General features: G+C 36.1%; 1 protein-coding gene across 1 annotated transcript in view; it reads left to right on the plus strand.

The window, feature by feature from the left end:
• Nucleotides 1-2,238: 2,238 nt before the first annotated feature.
• LOC136826553 (mast cell tryptase-like) overlaps nt 2,239-21,133 on the plus strand; it is a 40,625-nt gene continuing 21,730 nt past the window's right edge. Inside the window, 5 exon segments of the mRNA XM_067083738.1 lie at nt 2,239-2,458; nt 7,311-7,889; nt 15,507-15,702; nt 16,115-16,233; nt 17,372-17,542. Of these exon segments, the coding sequence (XP_066939839.1) occupies nt 7,706-7,889; nt 15,507-15,702; nt 16,115-16,233; nt 17,372-17,542 (670 nt within the window). The 5' untranslated portion in view covers nt 2,239-2,458; nt 7,311-7,705.

The following is a 21,133-nucleotide window of genomic DNA, read 5'->3' on the forward strand; positions in this document are numbered from 1 at the left end:
GGGAGGGAAGGGAGGGGGGGGGAAAGGAGAACCGGTACTGAAGGGAGGAAGGAGATATATAGTAAATAAAAGAGAGGGAAAGAGACATGGGTCTTCTACTGGGGAGGAGGAACAGGGGGAGAGTTGCCTTTTAGGGCCTTAATGGGCAGGTGAACATGAGTAGGGGGTCATAGAATGGATGAGAGGTGGGGGAGGGGGTTCGGGTAGGGGTAGTAGGTGTGGGTGTTCCGAAGGGGTCTCCGTGATTTATCGTTTCTTTACGACGTATTCATGAAAACTGGAATGTTTTTTGGAACTGCCTCCAGGAAGCTTTATGACTCCAGAGAAAGTTGCCAAGGACGGTCATTTCGTGGTTAGGCAGGCTTGCCAACAGCTGCTGTTGTCAACAAACAATAACACAGAGGCAATATAATCTTTTGTACTCTTTTGAATTTCATTAAATCTCTTTAAAAGTAATGTTAATTCTGGCGCATACGACCGAGATTTGATTAGGTAATTATGACAGAAGCTGAGCTAGCACACCCGGGTAACTACAAACGCTTCGGGAATATTTTCGATTGTTAATACATTACATTTTGTGGTTGGCAAGACTGGTAAAGAAGGAGGCTAGAAATATGGGTCAGCTCTAACTCAACAGACGCTGGTTTTCGTTCTCATGAGTATTTCCGATTGCCACGCTTTCTTTTTAGCTTTTGTTTTTCCCCTTCTTCCTGTCAAATAATATTTCACGGATTTGTTTCCGGGAGTTAATATTCCGAAATTTGTATCATCACTGGAAACTTTCTCTTTCAGCGGTAATTAGCTTCGATTTGTGCCTCGTCATTAAGTATTCAAAATGACTACAATCTCCGTGGAATTTCTCTCGTTCTTATGAGCCATTCCACTTTTCCTGATTTCCCTTCCATAGGAAATACAATATGCAACTGTTTACATACATTCGACCGTCTACACTGTCAACACAAATACATTTTTCAAGCAGTTATAACTGGTTTCGTAAGAGGATTAAAGATTTATATAAAAAAAAAGAAAGCGAATCTATCCGGAAAAAAAAGTCTCTAACTCCTGATATTGACGTAATTTTCATCTACTTGGGCGAGATGAGGCCCAAGCTTTCTTTACCGACTGTCTTCTCTCATAAAAAGATTCAGCTTACCACATATTTAATGAAAGCAAAATATCTCTCTTGTTTAGATTTGCATATATACTCTTTTCTATTATAAACCTTCTTTTTTATTTAATATTCTGTATTTTCATTCGTTCGCCTCAGATCACCAGGATCGATACCGTGTGCATGCTGGCCTACTTATTTTCCAGTCAGAAAGAGCAAAGGGCATTATCCTGGTTTCCACATATTGGAAGAATAAAAGATGCGATTCTGGATTTACTGCTGTTGGATTATACGGCCTTGTACTAATCATGACCCACTTCGGTCTCAGTGGCTCCTGGAACCAACCTGTTCCCGGGAAGACCGTTATAGAATAATGATTATGGAGGTGGAGGTGCTTTTATTCAGATGTAAAATATGGGCCGCGCCCCAAAGTATGGGGCACCTAACTCTAAGGGCTTGCCTACCTCTCAACGTACGTTACAAAGATGGCACCCTTAGGTTCGTTAAACTTTGATCATTCGCCCTCGTAAAGACGGCAAATTAAAATCGCAGAAAAATCTGATTTAAGTTACCCTTGAACCACGAGTAAACAGACTGGTACACGGGAGTGTATCTAAAGAAAAAAAAAATTTCTAAATAAAATTCTGGACTATAGTTTATCAATAATATTTGATATCTCTCGTTCTAATTGACGTACACCTCGTCACAACGCTGACAACTGCTGTGGACTTCAGTATTACGTGATACATTGGTTACTGGCACATTACCACTTTTGAGTTTTTCAAGCATTATAATGAAACTGTATTTCCATTCAGGGGTTAAGGGTTATGCGATAGGAAAAGCAAGTGCTATTGAAGGAACCTAGAGGTACCGATGCGGGAGTACAGAGCGTAACTTTAATAAAGGAGAATATAAACCGAAATAAAGGGGGATGAGAAATGAAAGACAGTATACGGCCAGAAACAAGAAGGCCTTCGTTATTCTTTTCTGATGCAATGGACTGCTTACTTTTCTCGAGAAACCTATGCGTAAAAGAACAAAGCAACCACGTGAAGAAAGGGAAGCCCGAAGCGTGACAAAGAATGTAAAAACGGAGACTTGCAAAAGAAGATCAGGAGGGAACGTGAGGATCTTCCCTTTCAAAGCGCGGGAATGCCTTGTGCCAACCTGGTTTGGATGAGACGCGCGGAATCAGACGGCAGGCAGGCTCACTTCGCGTTAGCTTAGAGCGGCCCACCCCAGTCACAGGTCTGTCGTGGATGTGGTCGATCCTCATCGTTCGTTGCTCCGCTCCAATGAAAACGTGACTTTTGTTTACATGTGAAATTCGCTTTCGTGTGCACTGTGAAGGTTAATCTTTGCTCATTGTTGTCTTTTATTATTGTCGGTTAAATAAATGCTGGAGGAGTGAAGTGACTGATTAATGTTAAGAGTGAGTTTTTATTAAGTGACTTCAAGGTTCGGTCGTCATCGACGAAAACTTATTTATAGTGAAAGGTATCAAATAACTGGCAATATGATAAAGATATCTAACAGGAGAAAGAATTACAAAATGATGTTTTAAAGCGGAAAATTCCCATACTGAGGAATTCGCCTGTAGAAAGCGTAAACGTAAAAAATGCCACTCATCGTGTATGAAGATTCATGGCAGAAGTGTACGAAGATTTTTTTTTTTTTTTTAGAGGCTTGGAGAAGATTTTCATATATTGTCATCGCGGTAATATTAACTGGCCAGGGTACAAAAAAATTTAGTATAAGACCTCAGTGGACACTTAGCAATTACATTAGGAAAACAGAAATTTAATATAAGAGCTCGGTGGACACTTACCAATTACATTAGGAAAAGAAACAAATTCAAGTTTTCAGTATCAGCGACTACCATTGCATTATGGGTTACACGGATGTACATCTTGCTTTCGCTTTTTTGTCAGAGTGTCCAAGTATGCAAACCCAGCCACTGCCCAGCGTCTTCCACTTTCTCCACTTCCAACTAAATCGTCTGGGACCGTTGTTCCTCTAATAAGAAAATCCTCATTGTTTTTCTCTGATGTCTTCAAACTAATAGACGTAAGAGGTATATTTATCGCTTCTTATAGGACGTCAAAACGTTAGACGGACGTTACCTTGAAAATTAGGAGTGAATTTTCTTACCTGAGGAGTTTCGCTGAATTTTCATCTGTTATTTTAAAAGTTTAAGCATTCTTTCATTCGCGCCATTTTAAGGCAAATCTCTTCCATTCTCAGCAGAACAATGTTAATGATAGCACCAATAATTTATTCTTATACAACAATTAAAATCTCTTTGATGACAGCTTCAGTAATTTGTTTCAAAGCTAACTCCATTCAAATCGCTTATTCCTTGAACAAGCACCTGTTGAATGAAAGCACCAATTATTCATTCCAAAGTTAATTCTGTTTGATATTCCTCTGCCAAACCTCTCGTCAATGACATCACTACCGAGCCATTCCAGAGCTAGTTCCATTTAATTTTGTAATTCCTCTACCAAACTTTTTACTGATGACGTTAATACTAATTTATTTCAGAACTAATCTCATTTACTTAATTTATTTCTCTATCAAATTCCTCTTTGATGACAGCGCCACTAACTTATCCTAAAGCCAATCCCTTTTCATTTTTATTTCTCATGGAAGACCCACCATTATTTCATTCCAAAACTGATTCCATTTCATTCCTCAACCTTTCCTCTCTTTAATGACAGAACCCTTAAATGACGTTTAATTTTTTTATGCATCTCAAAACTCTCTTACACAGAAATTCCAAACAAAAGTTGCGCGAAAAAAGCAGAAGGGAAATACTTAAAATTCCTGGCAATGTTACGATTCTCTCACAACAAATATGCTGGAAAAATGTTTACTTTTTTGTCTAAACGTGTTCTTTTAGATAAATCATTTCAAGAATAACTTGGAGGGCGACTTTGGTATGTTGTCATCGCCATATGATAAACGTTTCACCACGTTAATTTGTTCTCCGAGAAAATGTCAGATAATGGGATTCTTATGTTCGTAATCAGTAATCGTTGATAGACCAGAATAAGACGAATATATATTTTGCTATTGAGATATTCTCACGTTCCCTCATAATTTCCAGTAGAGAAGAGAGAGAGAGAGAGAGAGAGAGAGAGAGAGAGAGAGAGAGAGAGAGAGAGAGAGAGAGAGGAGGAGACATTGAAGACGTTCGTGTAGAAAATCATCACCCCAGAACTTTCTCGAAATTGTTACAAAGAATCATGACTCCAGCCAACCAGAATTTATATTCACTTCTCGTTGAGATTCTACATGGCGTGCAGATGCTGAACGTCTCATCATTCATTATTCACTCTTCTGTCAGCGAATGAGTGAGTCACTTGTTCCCTTTTCCTCTAGGCTTCTTATTTGTTCTGGGCTTTCTATTTCTTCGTTTGGTTATGCTTTTTTTTCTGCTGTCTTTGACGTCACTTTAGCAGTGCGGTCTTCTCTTTGTCTTTTTTTTTTTGTCGAAATTACTCAAATTATCATTTTATTTTCCTGTCCATTTTTTTTTTACCAAAGTCTAATATTATAAAAATATCATTCCTTTAATTGTTATTATTGTTGTACGTAAATAAATTACAATAATACTAGTTAAGAGCCGTGGCATCAGTAATAATAATAATAATAATAATAATAATAATAATAATAATAATAATAATAATAATAATAATAATAATTACCCACGTTTACTTAGAAGAATGCATAATTCCGTCAGGGCACACAAATTCCTCATTGTGATTGAAAACTCTTCTAAAATGTTCATGATTAATCTTCGGCTCGTGAAAAAAAACCACCCAAAAAGAGTTTCTGGAAACTTTGGATGTGTGTCTCAGTCAGATCCAAAACCGAAAATATTCTTAACATATTATCCAAAAGATTTTGCAATATATTTATTTTTATATTTGCAAATATATTGGCATATAAACATTCAGCCCTCTCCCTCTTTTAAGGTTATCTGTTAGGGGGGCTAGGAATCTCATCCCTTCCCACGCTCGGACTCCAAGATTAACACCTGTAGGCACCCCTCACCCCCACACCTGAGGGAGAAAAGGAAGACAGGTAAAATAGAATCTGGCTCACGGCCATAGCGTTCGAATTGTAGCCGAATTTCTAAAAAAAAATTTGTTGGAATGAATCCTGGCATGTGGCTGATCCTTAAAAATATTTACGAAATTTTTAATTTTTTGGATTTGGATTCTTATAAGGCACCAGAATCTCAGTCCCCACCGACAGTAAAAGATTTGCTATTACAAATTGCAGAATTAACCCGTATATCTGTTTTTATTCTCACATATACTTTCGTGAGCTTTTTAAAAGCACCACCATCATAATAGGATCTAGATCACTGAGAAAACCAGTTGGACTGGTTCATAACACATAAACAACATCGTCAAAAGTTTCTTCATTAAGAACTGGATCCGGATTGGTATCATAACGGGACCCAAAACCAGATCAACAGAGGTCGACAGACTCACCTCAGCACGAAGGACAATCTAGCACTAAATCTCGCATGGACAACCATCTGTGATATTTCCATTACCCTGATGACAGTGAGTCAACTCAGCAGACAGCTGGAAAGGAGAACTGGCCAAAGCTTAATTTTGGCAACCAAATGATGTTAGTATGGCATGAGGAACCGCCAGGCTACTCTGTGAACGTCCAGCCTCCCTTCTGATGAACAAATTCATTGATATTCTGTTAAAAAAAAAACTATCGCTACAAAACCTTGGTAGAATGAAATAACCAGTTACCAGTCTGAGTGAGAGACAGACCTCCTAGTTGTTGAAACGTGAAGGACAAACGATCTTTTAACAATCTTTTGAATTTGATTTCATGAAGAACCTCCGTAAAACAATCCGACAAAATTAACCATAGCCCAAAGAGGCTCAAGAATGGCCTACTAGACAAGTGTTAGATGAAAATAATTCGTAGTTAACGTAACCTTGTTGTCAAGGAAGCACAGCGGCACGAAGACAAAGCATCTCGTAAGAAATAGCAATTGCAATCATTATAACTATTATTGAGTAAAAAAGCCACAATAATATAATTGATAAATTGTATTTTGTTGGCTGAAGAGGACCGTTGAGCAAACGGTCGAAAGCTCCCTTGTTTTTATCCCCTTTTTTGTATATTTTTGTATCTTAAAAAAAAAATACAATTTATCAATTATGTTATTGTGGCTTTTTTACTCATTATTTTCGATCACAATATAGTGATGCTCCACAGATAACTATTATTGTTGTTGTTGGTAGTTTCGTAAGTAACAGCATTGTTATGTAATTATTTCTTTTATGATATTTTGGCTATGACGCTTTAATTATGCCAGGTTGATAGGTGGAATGATTAACTGCTGGTTTCTCATATCAATCAATATACTTAGTTTGGATACCGGTTATGCAATTAACTTTTCGTATGTGGATATTCAGTATCGTGACATATATTTGAATATATGTTAAACCGTGTGAAATACAGTAATTTCTTGAAATGTGCACTCGTCATCTCATTTGCGTTAATTTTGCATTTTTTTTTTTATTCGTCTAACCATATGGCATAGCCTCTAATGATTCATTGTCCAGGAATTGTGAATGTGAGCTGTGCAAGTATTCAGAGACACGAAAATGACGCAGGTATTCGCGGAATATCCAGTGTCCGTTGTCTGATAGAATAAATAAACTGGGGTTGAATTCTCGTGAATAAACTGGTGTAACAACGTGTACAAAGTACATTAGGAAGCGCGTTCTCATGTGTCACTATATGTTAAGTAATCCATTGTGTTTAATTAATTACATCAGAGATAAAAAAAAAAAAAAGTGCACACAAAATCTCATAATATACCCGTCAGAGTCTCTGGCAGGTTTTTGCACTCCGGAACCTCTGGAGTGCGACCTAAACCAGTCCAGAGTGCAGAGTCACTCCAATTAAGAATGGTTTTTCTTCCTCTTTGTCACAAAAATGAGAATCATGGCTCCCACTGGCGTGGAATAACTGTGAGGCCTTCCTTTTTTCTTTTTTTCTGTTTTCATCTCTGTTACATGAATTTTCCTGCCAGGCGTCGCATGTTATTTGTGTCATTCAGAATCTCTTGTCGGTGTCATCTGAGCGCTATTTTTGTCTCCTGGTCGTAGTTATACTCCAATTCTCTTGTTATAAATAATGATGGTGTTTGTTACAGTGCTATGTAAATAATAAGATCAGGAAAATACATTGGAAACCCGGTTACAGAAAACCTAGTGTTGATTCACGCGTTACATCATGAAATTAATGGTCTGACCGACATATGTCTTCTGTAGTTTACTGTTTTTATAAGAGAGTGACACACGAGTGCAATCTGTTATACGTAACCTTCTACAAGCGTAGCAACTGTGATCGTCAGATTTGACATCACTGGCAACATTTCAGAAAATTCCACCGCGACTCTGACCCCGTGACCGTCTAAAGTAATCTGGCCACTAAGGGCTTGAACCAACAGATGGCACACCGCCCATGACTTGCAGAAGAAGAAGCAACGAGTGTGTGAAATATCAGAAGACGATCGACCAGTGACTATGCAGCCTAGACTGCGGGGCAATGAATTTAATGCCATCGAGAAAAAGCGGAGGTGGTTTCTCTTCATCTCCAGAACGTGGTTATGGGGGGGCCGCCTATAATGGAAGAGGGGTCCTGTCCAAAAATGCAGCAGTTGCACTGGCACTCTGGGTCGTCTCTGCCTTGTGCTGGGTTCCTGTCGATGCCCTCATCAACTACAAGTCCTGTAAGTAGGCGATGGAAGGTTTTGTTTTGTGGTGTTAGAATGGGAAACATTACGCAATCTGTGTGAGCTTGTTTATGTGTGGTTTTGTACGTCACGACTTCAAAGGCCATTTATGCTGAAATTTTGTTAATAGAACATAAGGTTGAATAAATTAAGTTGTCTAATCGCAACTGCTCATTCGTGTAATTACGTTATACTTATTTATATCTATCTATCAATCTATCTATTTATCTATCAATCTATCTATCTATCTATCTATCTATCTATTTATCTATCTATATCTATGTATATATATATATATATATATATATATATATATATATATATATATATATATATATATATATTGTACTTATATACTATACTCTCTGAAAGCTTTTAAAAATACTTGCAAAAGATATGATATACTGACTTCACAATTATATCGGTAAGTGCAGACGTAGGATTCCCGTACAGAGAAGCAAAGGTACTTATTCTATGGTGGCCCCATCCCTCGCTTATTTGTCCTTACCAATATTTTACTTAAAATGGCGGTGTAAAAGCTTTCTCATTTCAGAATACGGTACTCGTGTTAGTAACATTTTAAAGCTGTATGGTTCGAATTTTTCGCAATATGCTCATAAAAAGGAAATTCGTGGAAATGAAAGGTAAAACTAATGAGCTGAAGTGAGCCATGCGCTTAAATATCTATAATTTACTACGAAAAAGGTATTACCCTTAAAAAAAGGCATTAGATATCTATAAATACATATATTACCAAGGAACACTTCGATGAATTTTCTTTCCATGGGTAAATAGTTTAATTATGCCAGCTATGGTCAGTTAAAATGAAATGAAAAACTGGAAATATTTTTGTGAGTCTTAGTTTAGAACTTCTTTATCTATATATTTCTTTTCCCGCCATTTTTTGCTAACATGGGTGCGAGAGTATTTTTACAGTTACGTTTGATTTCGTTTAGCCAACTTCCTTTCTTTCTTTAAATCTCCAATTGAAAACACTTATGGACAGAGCCAACATACTATGACCCAAGAGGGCTCCAAAGTAAATCGGCCTGCAGAGAGAGAGACAGATTATAGAAATAAACATGAGGGAAGAGAAAAGAAAACCTGAATTCAGGAGACGCCATCAGAGAACAAGAATGAATTCGCTTGACCTCAAAGAAATCCATCTGATTTGCTTGACCAATTAATTGAAACATACTGCTGTTCGCCGCCAACACACAGATCTTATTACAGGCCTGTTCATTTCATTCGGCACAGATGAAAGTGAACGAAAAATCCTCTCAGTCGCAGACGTAAGAACCCTACAGGGCGCAAAAGCGAATCTGTAACAAAAGTCTTTAGAATAAAGAGCTCATGAATAAGGTGAAATTTCTCTCTTGTCGTAGAAGAATTCCGAGTCTCTCTTTTTCCCCCCCAAAAGAAAACAGTGAACGGTTGTAAGGTCAAGGGACGCTTTCCAAGGAACCCAAAATGAGAGCTGGCAAGAATAATAGGCACGTAAAGCAGAAAAGTGTCTTTTCTTTCTCTTTTGTACAGCAGTCTTCGAAGAGAGTGATGGGGACCAGGAAGTTTTTGTTGTTATTGTTTCTCAGAATGTGTTTACATAGATTTCTCATCGACGAGGTAATTACATATCTTGCGGGAATGTCCGTATTGTTTTCTGCAAAATTTATAATCCGCGTTTACAGTTGCTTGTACACAGTGCAGACGTAGGATAACTAATGGAAAACTCTTTAAGAATTTGCTGAATAAATCATGAATTATATGTGTTCTTGTTAGAGCGAAGATATTCAAAACAGGTCATCTTCTCTTTTATCTGGAACGGTGGTACTAATTGTGAATGAACTTGTCCAAATCAAAACACTTTCAGTAATAATTTCAATATGCAAATTTTTAACAGAATCTTTAGATAACTCAGAAAAGCATCCAAAGAATCATCCTACTATATCAAATATTTGAAGTCAGATATTCAGTTTTACTGTTATGAACACAGATAGTCTGTGTCATGAATTCCGCAATTATCAGGGATATTATTAAAGAAAAGCATTATAACATTATGTTTTTGATATGTTATGAGAACAATGCCGTTAAAAAATTGCCTAAACGTTGCCGTGGAATTATATACACTAGTTATCTTAGAAAGTTATAATGCATATAATCAAACTGGAATTTGAGCTTCCATTTCCTGTGTCTGAAGACCTGTACAACTGCTAAAAACGTTTTGTTCTCATTTGGTATAGAGCTTGCTATTACTGCTTTCACCTGTGCTTGCTTAGCAAGTATAACCATACAATTTACTGCCAAAGCAACTGGGACACTGAGAGTGTTTGCACCTATAAAGAAGGGCGTATGCTTGCAGTGAATTGTCTGTGCTTTCTAATTTATGTAAATAGCATCAGCTCTTCAATTCGATTTGAAATACATTCTCTTACGCGGCAAGTATTAAACCTTGCATAGCGGTACCAAAGGTTCAATATTGTTGAAAGGGATTCGGCATTTATTTTGTTCCTATCAATTTTACCGCAGCGCTTTCAACCTCTTCAACCATAAATGAATCAGTTTTGAAATTTGTTGGTTAAAAATTTTACTTTCTGGATTAAGCCCTGTCGAAAATGAGCAAGTGAGATGGTTAGCGTAATGATTCTGTGTGATCAGTCCTTCTTCTTATAATTGTTTTAACAACAATAATCCTCGCAAAAGACATAACCACTTCATGGAAACAGTAAGAGCTGTCTCTTCGTAAGAATAAAAAAGAGAGGAAATAAAAAATCTTGTTCTGGCGTAAACGTTGTTGCCCCCAACTTCCAAACTGAAAATTCATATGACCCACTTCTCTCTCTCTCTCTCTCTCTCTCTCTCTCTCTCTCTCTCTCTCTCTCTCTCTTTTATATATATATATGTATATATATATATATATATATATATATATATATATATATATATATATATATATATAATATTATATATGCATATATATATATATATATATATATATATATATATATATATGTATATATATATATATATATATATATATGTTATATATATATATATATATATATATATGTATATATATATATATATATATATATATATGTATATATGTATATATAGATATGTTTGTATGTATAAATTTCTGACTCAAATCGGGACCGAACCCCGTCTTTCAAATGAGAGGACGCCCTGGCCTCATGGCCTTTTAAAGATCAGGGTTCAGAATGATGAGTGACAAATGTTTATATCTGAAAACACTTGTTCATGTGTCTTACTTCCAGTACACACGCACACACACACACACACACACACACACACACACACACACACATATATATATATATATATATATATATATATATATATATATATATATATATATATATATATATATGTATATATATGACAAATGTTTCCTGCAATAAAAGTGGCAAATGGAGTTAAGAGTGCTGAAGAGAATGCAGTCCTGAAGAGACTGCTCTGAAGATTTGTTAAATCTGGGTAGGAAACAGAGACAGATCTGAAAGCATGGAGAATTAACTTAGTTGTAATACGCACACACAGAAACGCAGCCATATATACAAGTTCCTGTGGAATGTAGTAAAGTAGCAGTCTGTTATTTCTGTCATTCCTGATACAATTAAAAGGAATGGCAAGTTTTGCTCTACGCTTGGTTAAACAACGCATTGGATTTTTATTGTATTAGCAAAAGAGATTAAGCCACTGAATGTACAGGATAATTCACTATAATAACAAAAGTCCTAATTTAGTATTCTGGGCCAGAATTATATTGCGAAGCAGATACAATCTTTTAGTGCATCGTTTGTCGATATTTTGCATTAGATATTCGACTTCCTCGAGTCTTTTTTGTATTCATTTTGGCTAAGTTATAACCCATCCGGTAAACATTCATGAATTTACTCATTTTTATTCGCAAACGCATGCCATTTCACTATTTTTTTTTTTTTTACTCCTAACATCTTTGGGTGAAAGTACGCAACTTGGAGCTAGGTAGCAAATCGACGAAAAAAAAGAAGAAAGAAAATCGGGTACTTCCTGCTGTTTGAGTTGTAGTACGGTACGGCCAATTTCCGGAATCCCTAAATAGGAAAAACGAAAAGTGAGACTTTGCACAGTACCACCCTGTGTCTTACTGTTATCTGGAACGTATACGGTAATACCGCTCACGGGGAATATTTGATAGCGGTCCCGGATCAAACCCTAAGGTGAAAAGACGGTCTCCCTCCAGTCTTATTTCTAGTTATTCGTCACTGTTTTATTTTTTTTTTTTTTGCGCATGCGCTTCTGGGAAATGACTACGTGCGAGTGATTTGTGCCCGATTCTGCTAGATTCATGTTGGAATCCGCGGCAAGACACGTCGCCAGTGCTTGTGTACCCTCAGACTCTGCCAATTACAAATATTTTAAGCGTAAATTACAGAATTTTCGACGCTGTTGCCTGAGGCTTCATAGAACATCGGTACTTTTCACAGAAATGAAACTTCGCTGATTCGGTAAAACGCTGAGTTCCTTGTGTCCAGACCGGGAAAATCTGGACGGACTGCGTGCTGATGAAGTGTTGTTCAAGGAAATATGTTTTAATGCCTGATGAGAGAAAGCGCCTACGTACATTGAAGTAAAGTAGAGCGAATTATGAACAGGGGGGTAATAATAATTATAAAAAATTGCAAATAATCCGCTTTATATAAACGGAAATGCTTGCCAATTCTCATTTCGTTAACTTATTGGATAAATAATCTCATTTATTTGAAGATGGACTTTTTTCAGTACTGAAAGAAAAATTGGCAGTTTTCACACAGATGAGTTATTAAAAGATTTACTCGTGTCATTATAATTATTATAGTTGTTGTCTCTGCTTTCACATCAGTGTTATCATTCTCATCATCATTATCTGCAATTTAGACCGCCTTTAAAGTTACGCTAAAAGCAACGAAACAGTACACGGTCACAAAATCTAGATCAACTTTCATTACTTGATCAGACACATGGAGTCGATGAAACCTGTACTGCAGCTCTCTTCATTAAGCGTTCCCCGCGTTATGATGGTGTCACTTTTAAATCAGCTTAGTCTTGTGATATCGCAGACTCTTGTTTTTTGAGCAGCATGAAAGCTTAATCAAGACGAAGGCATTAGTTACTACGAAGGTGTAAGCTTGTGTTTAGGAGACATTCAAGGGAGTTGTGATATCTTTCGTAGTAATGAAAACTTCAGCCTGCAGTTTTTCAGAGATACTGAAGAAGGTGCGTAGTAAAACTTTTAGTCCTAAGGACTGGAATTGCAATTTTTGCGTACTGGAGGTTTATTGCGCTCTGGAATTACTGTAGGTACTTACGGGAAATTTTAATCATCATTAACGCGATTTTTTTAGTGCTATCAGGCACCTTTAGCCTCACCCATTAGATTTTTTAGTGTCGTTTACTAATGATATACTTTGTATCAAGATAGAAGCAAATTATTGTGAAATGTTTTCCCTTTTTTATTAAATTAACTTGGAGTACACGCCATGAAGTTTGATTATTAAATGCTTGTGTACAATGAATGATATATATACATATATATATATACACACACACACACACACATATATATATATATATATATATATATATATATATATATATATATATATATTCATGTAATACAGGATTATTACCTTCCTATGAAAATTACCTTGAATTACATTTCCTTTTGAAAACTATTAGTTTAATAACAAAATCTGCATTTTCTCACTACGATTATTTTAAATACATAAATCTCATAGCCTCATTTCCGGAAGAAAATCTTATGAATATATTATAAATGATTTAAACCAAGTGGGAAGAGGATTACCTCGTCGGGGGAGGTCCTCTTGTTTTGATAGTACAAAATTTAAGGGAGTAATAAACACTCGCGTCTGTTGTTTTCTCTCTTTGTCTCTCTTTTCCTCTCCACCCCAGCTGCAACCCACAACAGCCAGCTATCAGCTAGGAGAAATATTTACTGCTTGATTCAATGTATAAATGATTTTTTTTTCAAAAGTGCTAATACCTTCCTTTCTCGTCCGGTTCGGGAATCGAACGCTAATCACTAAATTTGTGGTCTGTGAGTGATACCAAGATCTGAAGACTATAGAGTGATACCACTGCACGACGAGAGAGAGAGAGAGAGAGAGAGAGAGAGAGAGAGAGAGAGAGAGAGAGAGAGAGAGAGAATGTCAGGATTCAGTTATCATGCTAGTCCCTTGAGCAACTTCGGGATTTTATAACAGACTGATCACGTATTGTACGTGAATTGTTGGTCTGAGGATTAAAATGACGTTATGATTCAGATTTCCCTTTTGGTACTAGTGACAGTGATCAGGTATGTTTATCTCTTTACCTATATGTTACGTAATTCTCCAATTTAGCGCGAGATTACGAATTCTCATCATAGTTCTTCTAGATTCTGATATCTCAACTTATGATAAAGTAGTTTAATTATAAAGAGGAGGGGCCTTTGGACACATAACATCAGTGTACCGTATTTTCTTTGAAGTTTATTTTGTTGTCTCTAGGTTCTGATAACTCAACTTATGATAAAGTAATTTAATTATAAAGAGGAATGGCCTTTGAACACATAACATCAGTATACAGTATTTTCTTTGAAGTTTATTTTGTCTTCTCTTAAAATATAAAGAGGAATGGCCTTTGGACACATAACATCAGTATACAGTATTTTCTTTGAAGTTTATTTTGTCTTCTCTTAAAACCTTGGACGCCCTTTGTTTATGATCTCCCACTGTAGTCTAATGGAACATGTTTTTTTCTGTCTGCTGTTTGCCAGCATCTTGATTTCAATTCTTCAACTTTTCGACCATTCTCAAAATTCTTGAATTCCACATCTCCCATTGGCTGTTCAAAATTAAGTATTACTTGACGCATATTTCAACATCATATATCTTTTATTAGATTTAACTATTGTTGGATTCCCATCTTTTTTACAAGGGCAAGTGTTGGAGAGTGATCAGGTGAGGTGTTTACAAATTGCGAGAGTTGCGTTTGTTTTCATTCTCGTCGCAAAATAAACAAGGAAGGGTAGGCATTGCTAAACAGGTTGGTAAGTTACTTTATTATCATTATACGAATACAAGTGATCACAGACTCCAGGATTATTTTAGTCATAAGAATTACGTACAGTAGTTTTCAGACGATAACTTCTCCATATGAAGTTGCGAAAATAGTGGCTGTTACTGGAAATGTTAAATTTGCGAGTAATGAAATTGTTTCTAAGTGAATTTAAACAAAGGTACGAGCACATATACGTAAGGACGTCGAAAATTCTCTATTTAATGGGTATGGGTAGCCACCACATATTTAATATACACACTAGCTTAACGATCACATGTAGCCTCATCTATGAGTATTCTAGGTAACTGTGCTAACCTTGCCTAGCCTAACCTAACGTAACTTCTCGCGAGTCGGATATCTGTGTGTAGGTATATCTTAGAGAAGAATTTGAACCCATATCTTTTCCATTTTTCTCGAATGATTTTTATTTGGCACTTTATGCGTTCACGCATTTAAACTTTCAGGTGTTTCTCCGTCTGTTTACATTGCTTATCTACCTATCTGTCTTTTCAGTCTGTGGCGAATCGGCCTACAACCACCGCTTCTACATGCGCATCGTAGGAGGGCGCAGCGTCGTCAAAGGAGAATGGCCTTGGCAGGTGGCTCTCCAGCAGAAGGACCCTTACAGCGGCAAAGGACTCGACCAACATTGCGGAGGGACTCTTATCCATCCTTCCTGGATCCTGACGGCCGCTCATTGCATCATAGAGTAAGTCAGGAAATTCTTTTCTTGCTCTCGCGTTCGAAGAGTCCTATAATCTGTCCCTCTTCGAAAGGTGGTCGAGTCGCTTACTTCGATGTTGGGCCCAGCTCCTTTTCATATCCGTGCCTGGGAAAGCTAATTAGTGGCCCATTCCGTCGGCACTGGAATTAAACAATTGGATGTTTTGTGTCCATGATTACCTCAAAGGAACGCAACGTGCACTTGTTTATTGTTTATGTCGTTATTTATTTTACATATCATTATTACTTTCATTTATCATTGTTAACAAAGATCATTATGATGCCACGGAGCTTATACATAAACTATTAAATAATTTGGTAAACGCATTAGATGATGGCATAGTACATGAATGCGTTATACCATCAATTTCTCTTACCAAATAAATAAAATTTTCCAGCCCCATCTTCAAGTTCGCCTTGCCTCCCCCATTCTGGACAGTGAGAGTGGGCGAAGTCAGTTTATCTGTCGAAACCCAGAAGTCTTACCCAGTGTCGAAAATTATAACTCATAAGGTACGTGATCATTTACGAATTACTAATTTTTTTATAAAGAGAAAGATATAAATGATAACTTTGTTTAATGGTTGTACGATTAAGTACTTTATAAACAGGTGATATAAAAAAATTACTTTTAAGAAAATTTTAGCTCAACTATCTGATAAAGATATAGTATAAGAAATCGTTAAATAACAGGTGGAATAGCTGAGCAATTTAAGCAAATATACCTAAGTATGGACTCCACATGAAGGTGCTGCTAATGATTGCACTTCCTTCCTTTTGAATGCTTAATTTTGTGGAACTTCAAAGTACTTGACTATTTGACATAACAGATAGCTTTGCAAATCGTACGATGTAGTTCAGATAACTTGTGATGCGTACTAGCGAAACCTGTCGTAGAAAAGTGAATTTACAAGATGCAATGTGGATAATTACCATTTTATGAGACAATGTTGATAGAACCATGTTGTTATTGGCAGAGATGTAAAATAACCAGACTTTGGTCATGAATAACTTAGGGTCATTACTATAGGAATAGTTTTGTTTACAAATGACACCTTGACTTGATATGAAGCTAATAATGTCCATACAATATCGCTTAAAAAATTAGTATTTTTCAGGTGAATAGCAAGATTGTTGACATTTGAATATTGAAATTACTTAGGAAAACAACTGAACGTCTCGGAAATTTAGTAGTACACTGCATGTTAGAAGCTGCACAAAACAAGAACAAAGACCAACGTTGCAGGGAAGAAAAGAAATGGCAAGAAGTAGAGGGTTTCTTTTGTTTGTAAATTTATGTTTGGCTGCCACAACAGTAATACCTGCAACTTAGATTAACTGTAAGAAAGTCTATCTACTTATACATACGAATAATTCATACACGTACATACACAAATATGAACATATATACATACATACGTACATACATATATACATTACGTATATACTACTATCCGTTTCACCAAAGTGTTTATAAAACTGGCCAACTACCAGACCTGTGCATATGGTACTCGAATGTTTTGAAGCTTGTGCAACACATTCAACACAGAGAGAGAGAGAGAGAGAGAGAGAGAGAGAGAGAGAGAGAGAGAGAGAGAGAGAGAGAGAGAGTCTAGTTTTGTGTAAATCGCCTGTCTTATGACCAAAGATAGAAGTTCTTCTGACCTAAAAATCCTGGGACAACGACATCGCTCTAGTGAAACTAAGGTTACCGCTGGATCTGGAAGAACACGCTGGAATGGTCAACACCATCTGCCTGCCTTCCAGAAACATGTCTTTCGTTGGCCTCCAGTGTTCAGTAACGGGATGGGGAAGAACTAAGGCACGTAAGTATCCTAGCATTTTGTTAAGTAAAGCAGTTTTTTGCTTGTTCATCGTTGTTAGTGATGGAAATATTTCATGAAAAAATTCAAAGTTTTATGACGTTTCACAGAAAAGTCAAGCAGCTAACCTAGCCTAGCCTGAAGCCTAGGCTTAGTTTTCCTCATGCGGAGACTCAAGGACAATGATAAAGAGAAAAGCATATGACTTGAAAACAAAGTGTGGTCTGAATCTGTGGAAGTTACAGAGCCTCCTCTTAGAAAAGAGGATTTGTAAGACTCAAGGAATACAGAAGCAACTGAGTGCCAGAGCTTAGAGATGTGGTAGTACAGAAACTGTGAACAGAGCCATACGAAGATTGGCGATCCCGATAGATAAAAGTGAGAAGCGATGGTCGCTAATGAGAAGAGGAGGTCTCCTTCATGGTCAAGTGCGAAAATGCTATTCACCTGCATCTTTATTTGTCTGAGAAGAAATCTGTTATATACTAATATATTTATTTCCATTGTCCAAATTTCATGTTCGCAATTTCAGCCTCATTGTACTTCAGGTACTGAAGTATACGAGGAAGTTTACAGAAATAAGAAATATATACCAGCTTATAATGCACTTCGGGGAAACTGGAATACTTCCACTTTTGTTTTCATTAATTTCTGTCTTAATTTACTTGAAAGTAACTAAGAGAGCCATGGCATCTAATATTGGGTTTGGCTCTTAAAACAAAACAAAGGCCTCAGCAACCTTGCTCCTTTTAGGTTTCAACGCACCTGGTTCCTAAATCGAGATAGAAAACTGGGCTTTTCATAAATTAAAAGAAAAAATACTTTTGGGTTCCAATAATTTCTGGAGAATGTAGTTTGACCTAGGAAAATTAGTTACACTGGCTAGAAGATGGGAGGAGCAAAATCCAAAGAAAGGTGTACAGTCAAGCTAAAGGTTTAAGTTTAATCGTTTTAAATGAGAAACAGGGTTTTGATAAGGTAAAATTCCTCTTAATCAACTTTCAGGAGAGCTAAGAAAGGAGAGCTTCTCAAATCAGTCAGATTACATTGGAACACTTATTCGCAGTAGGAATGATACAATAAACTATTCATAAAATGTTTAGCGACGCTCACTGTAAACTTTTGAAGACAAATTTTCTTCATTTCACACAGAACTGGTATGATTAGGTGGTAATTCCTTGGTGTTAAAACTTTTACATTATTTTTAAGGTTAGTCATCAGAAAATTATTACACTGTAACAAGTGTCATCTAATGCAGTATAAAACTTTTGTTTTGATCCGCATTCAAAATTGCTTTTATGTTACGTAAGTCTTACTGTAAATTTCATGGAAAGATATAGGTAAAAAGGAAATCAAAGTTGTGAAGGATTAGATAATCCTCATGATTGCAGGGCGATATAGTGAATTCGATACTAATGGCTAATTTGTGACCTTAATATTTATTGAGCATAAGATATAAAACCAAAAAAAATGTAGTTTACTGCAGAAGAGGGATACACCATATGGCATCCAGCTCCTTAATCTAATTAGTTATATTGCAAATTGCAGTCAGTAAGCCTGTAAAGTCCAAATTAGAAAAAGGAAAAATATCGAAAAGAACTCAAAATTCACATATTCCATTATTTTCCAAACAGCAACGCATAAGTAAGGGGAGCTCTCAAGATACTGTTTGTATATGCGAGAAATGTGCACTGGCTTTGGAGTGGCTATAAAAAACTTGAATTCTTATTGGTTGTCTTATAGTTGTTTCAGTGGGAACCATTGTTTACAAACATCCCCATACTTCATTCATAAAAAATTATGGACGTGGAGGAAACCCTCTAGTTTTATGGGTTGCTGTTAGAAACCTTCATAATTTTAATAGGAATTGTAAAAAAGAATTTAATCATTATAATAACACCGATTCCCTGTAAATATTTTGCAACATACAATTTCTCTTCTAAATTCAATTATATAAACTTATCAACTTAATCTTGGAAGTGAAAAAACTGGAAAACGTTTATTGCAGATTTAGTCGGTGGTGGCAGATCTCATTTGCATGCAAAAGTTTTGCAATATGTGGAGGTTCCTCACACATACTCTAAGGAATACAAAAAATTCACTAAAACTGTTTTGTAAATTTATATTTTCTTATGATATTCTCCCTAATAGTATTTCTGACTGGTAGTTACTGCAGAAGATGGATGAACCAAATGGTATGCAGACTCCTTTGTTTTATTATATTACAAATTACTGTCAGTAAGCATCTAAAGTCAAAGTGATCTAAATAAACCAAAACAAAGTTGGAAAACTGAAAAATGTTGAAAAGGGGAGGTGGGAAATATATACTCGATTTTGGTTTGATTGGCTGCTGAAAACTAGAATTCCTATTGGTTTCCCCAAAGTTTATTCCATAGGAACCATTGTTTACAAACATAAATATACTTCATTCATAAGAATTTCCTAACATTTCATATAAAATTATGGACTGTTAGGAACCTATCAAATTTTATGAGCTGCTGTTGGAAACCTTCATAAAATCACCCACTTTTGTGTATGTGTTTTTAGGTTCAGAGAAAAAACTGTAAAAAAAGAATTTAACAGTTGTTATGATTCTATTTCCCTGCAAAGTTTTGCAGCATAATATATTGTCTCTTACTGAGTTCAGTTATCTAACCTTATGTAAAAACTGGGTAGCGTTAATTGTGGGTTTATTCAGTAGTCTTAGATCTCATTTGCATTCTAAAAGGTTTGTTAAAACTTATAGTGCCTCACACAGACTTCAAAGAGTGCACAAAAAACATTAGATTTTTCTTGTCAATTTACACTTTCTCAGGATTTTACCACTAATAGTATTCTTATTTGTTGCTTTCTCTATATTTCTAAACATGAGAATTTGAAAATTAGTTAAAATTCTTCTGAAAACAAAAGAGCTAAGTGAGAGATTAAAAAAACCTATCAACCATATTTCTGATGCAAAGAAAATTACAAAAAATGACTGAATTCTTGCATTTCCTGTTAGTAACTTATTTCACGTTTCTATAAAATAAAGTTCTGTGATGGTGTTCTTCGCTTCTTACTGAGGATTAACTTGTCAGTAAGCCTCTAAAGTCCAAATGATTTACAAAAACCGAAAAAATAGATAAAAGAAAAATGTCGAAAAGGTGCTCAAAATTCAGGAATTCCATTTTTTCCAAATAGCAACGCATAAGTGAGAGGAACTCTCGATACACTACTAAATTAGTTAAGTGGGAAACATACACGGGCTTTCGATTGTTTACAAACACCCCATACTTCCTTCATACAGTTATGAACTAATAGGAAACTCTCCAGCTTTGTTGTGTTGGTACCTTCATAAACTCACCCACTTTTTTGTGTGTATTGGGGTAAAAAAAATGTAAAAACGAATTTAATCGTTGTAATAATTCTGAATCTCTACAAAGGTTTGCAGCATATAGCAGTTTCAGTTATCTAACACTATATAAAATCTGGAAAGCTTTTACTGCGGGTTTACTCAGTAACTCCAGATCCCATTTGCCGCAGATGTACTTTAAGGGATGCACAAAAATCCATTAGCTTTCTTGTCATTTTATATTTTCTTCTGATGTTATCAAT

Source organism: Macrobrachium rosenbergii, chromosome 3 (assembly GCF_040412425.1).
Source record: "Macrobrachium rosenbergii isolate ZJJX-2024 chromosome 3, ASM4041242v1, whole genome shotgun sequence".
Lineage (NCBI taxonomy): Eukaryota > Metazoa > Arthropoda > Malacostraca > Decapoda > Palaemonidae > Macrobrachium > Macrobrachium rosenbergii.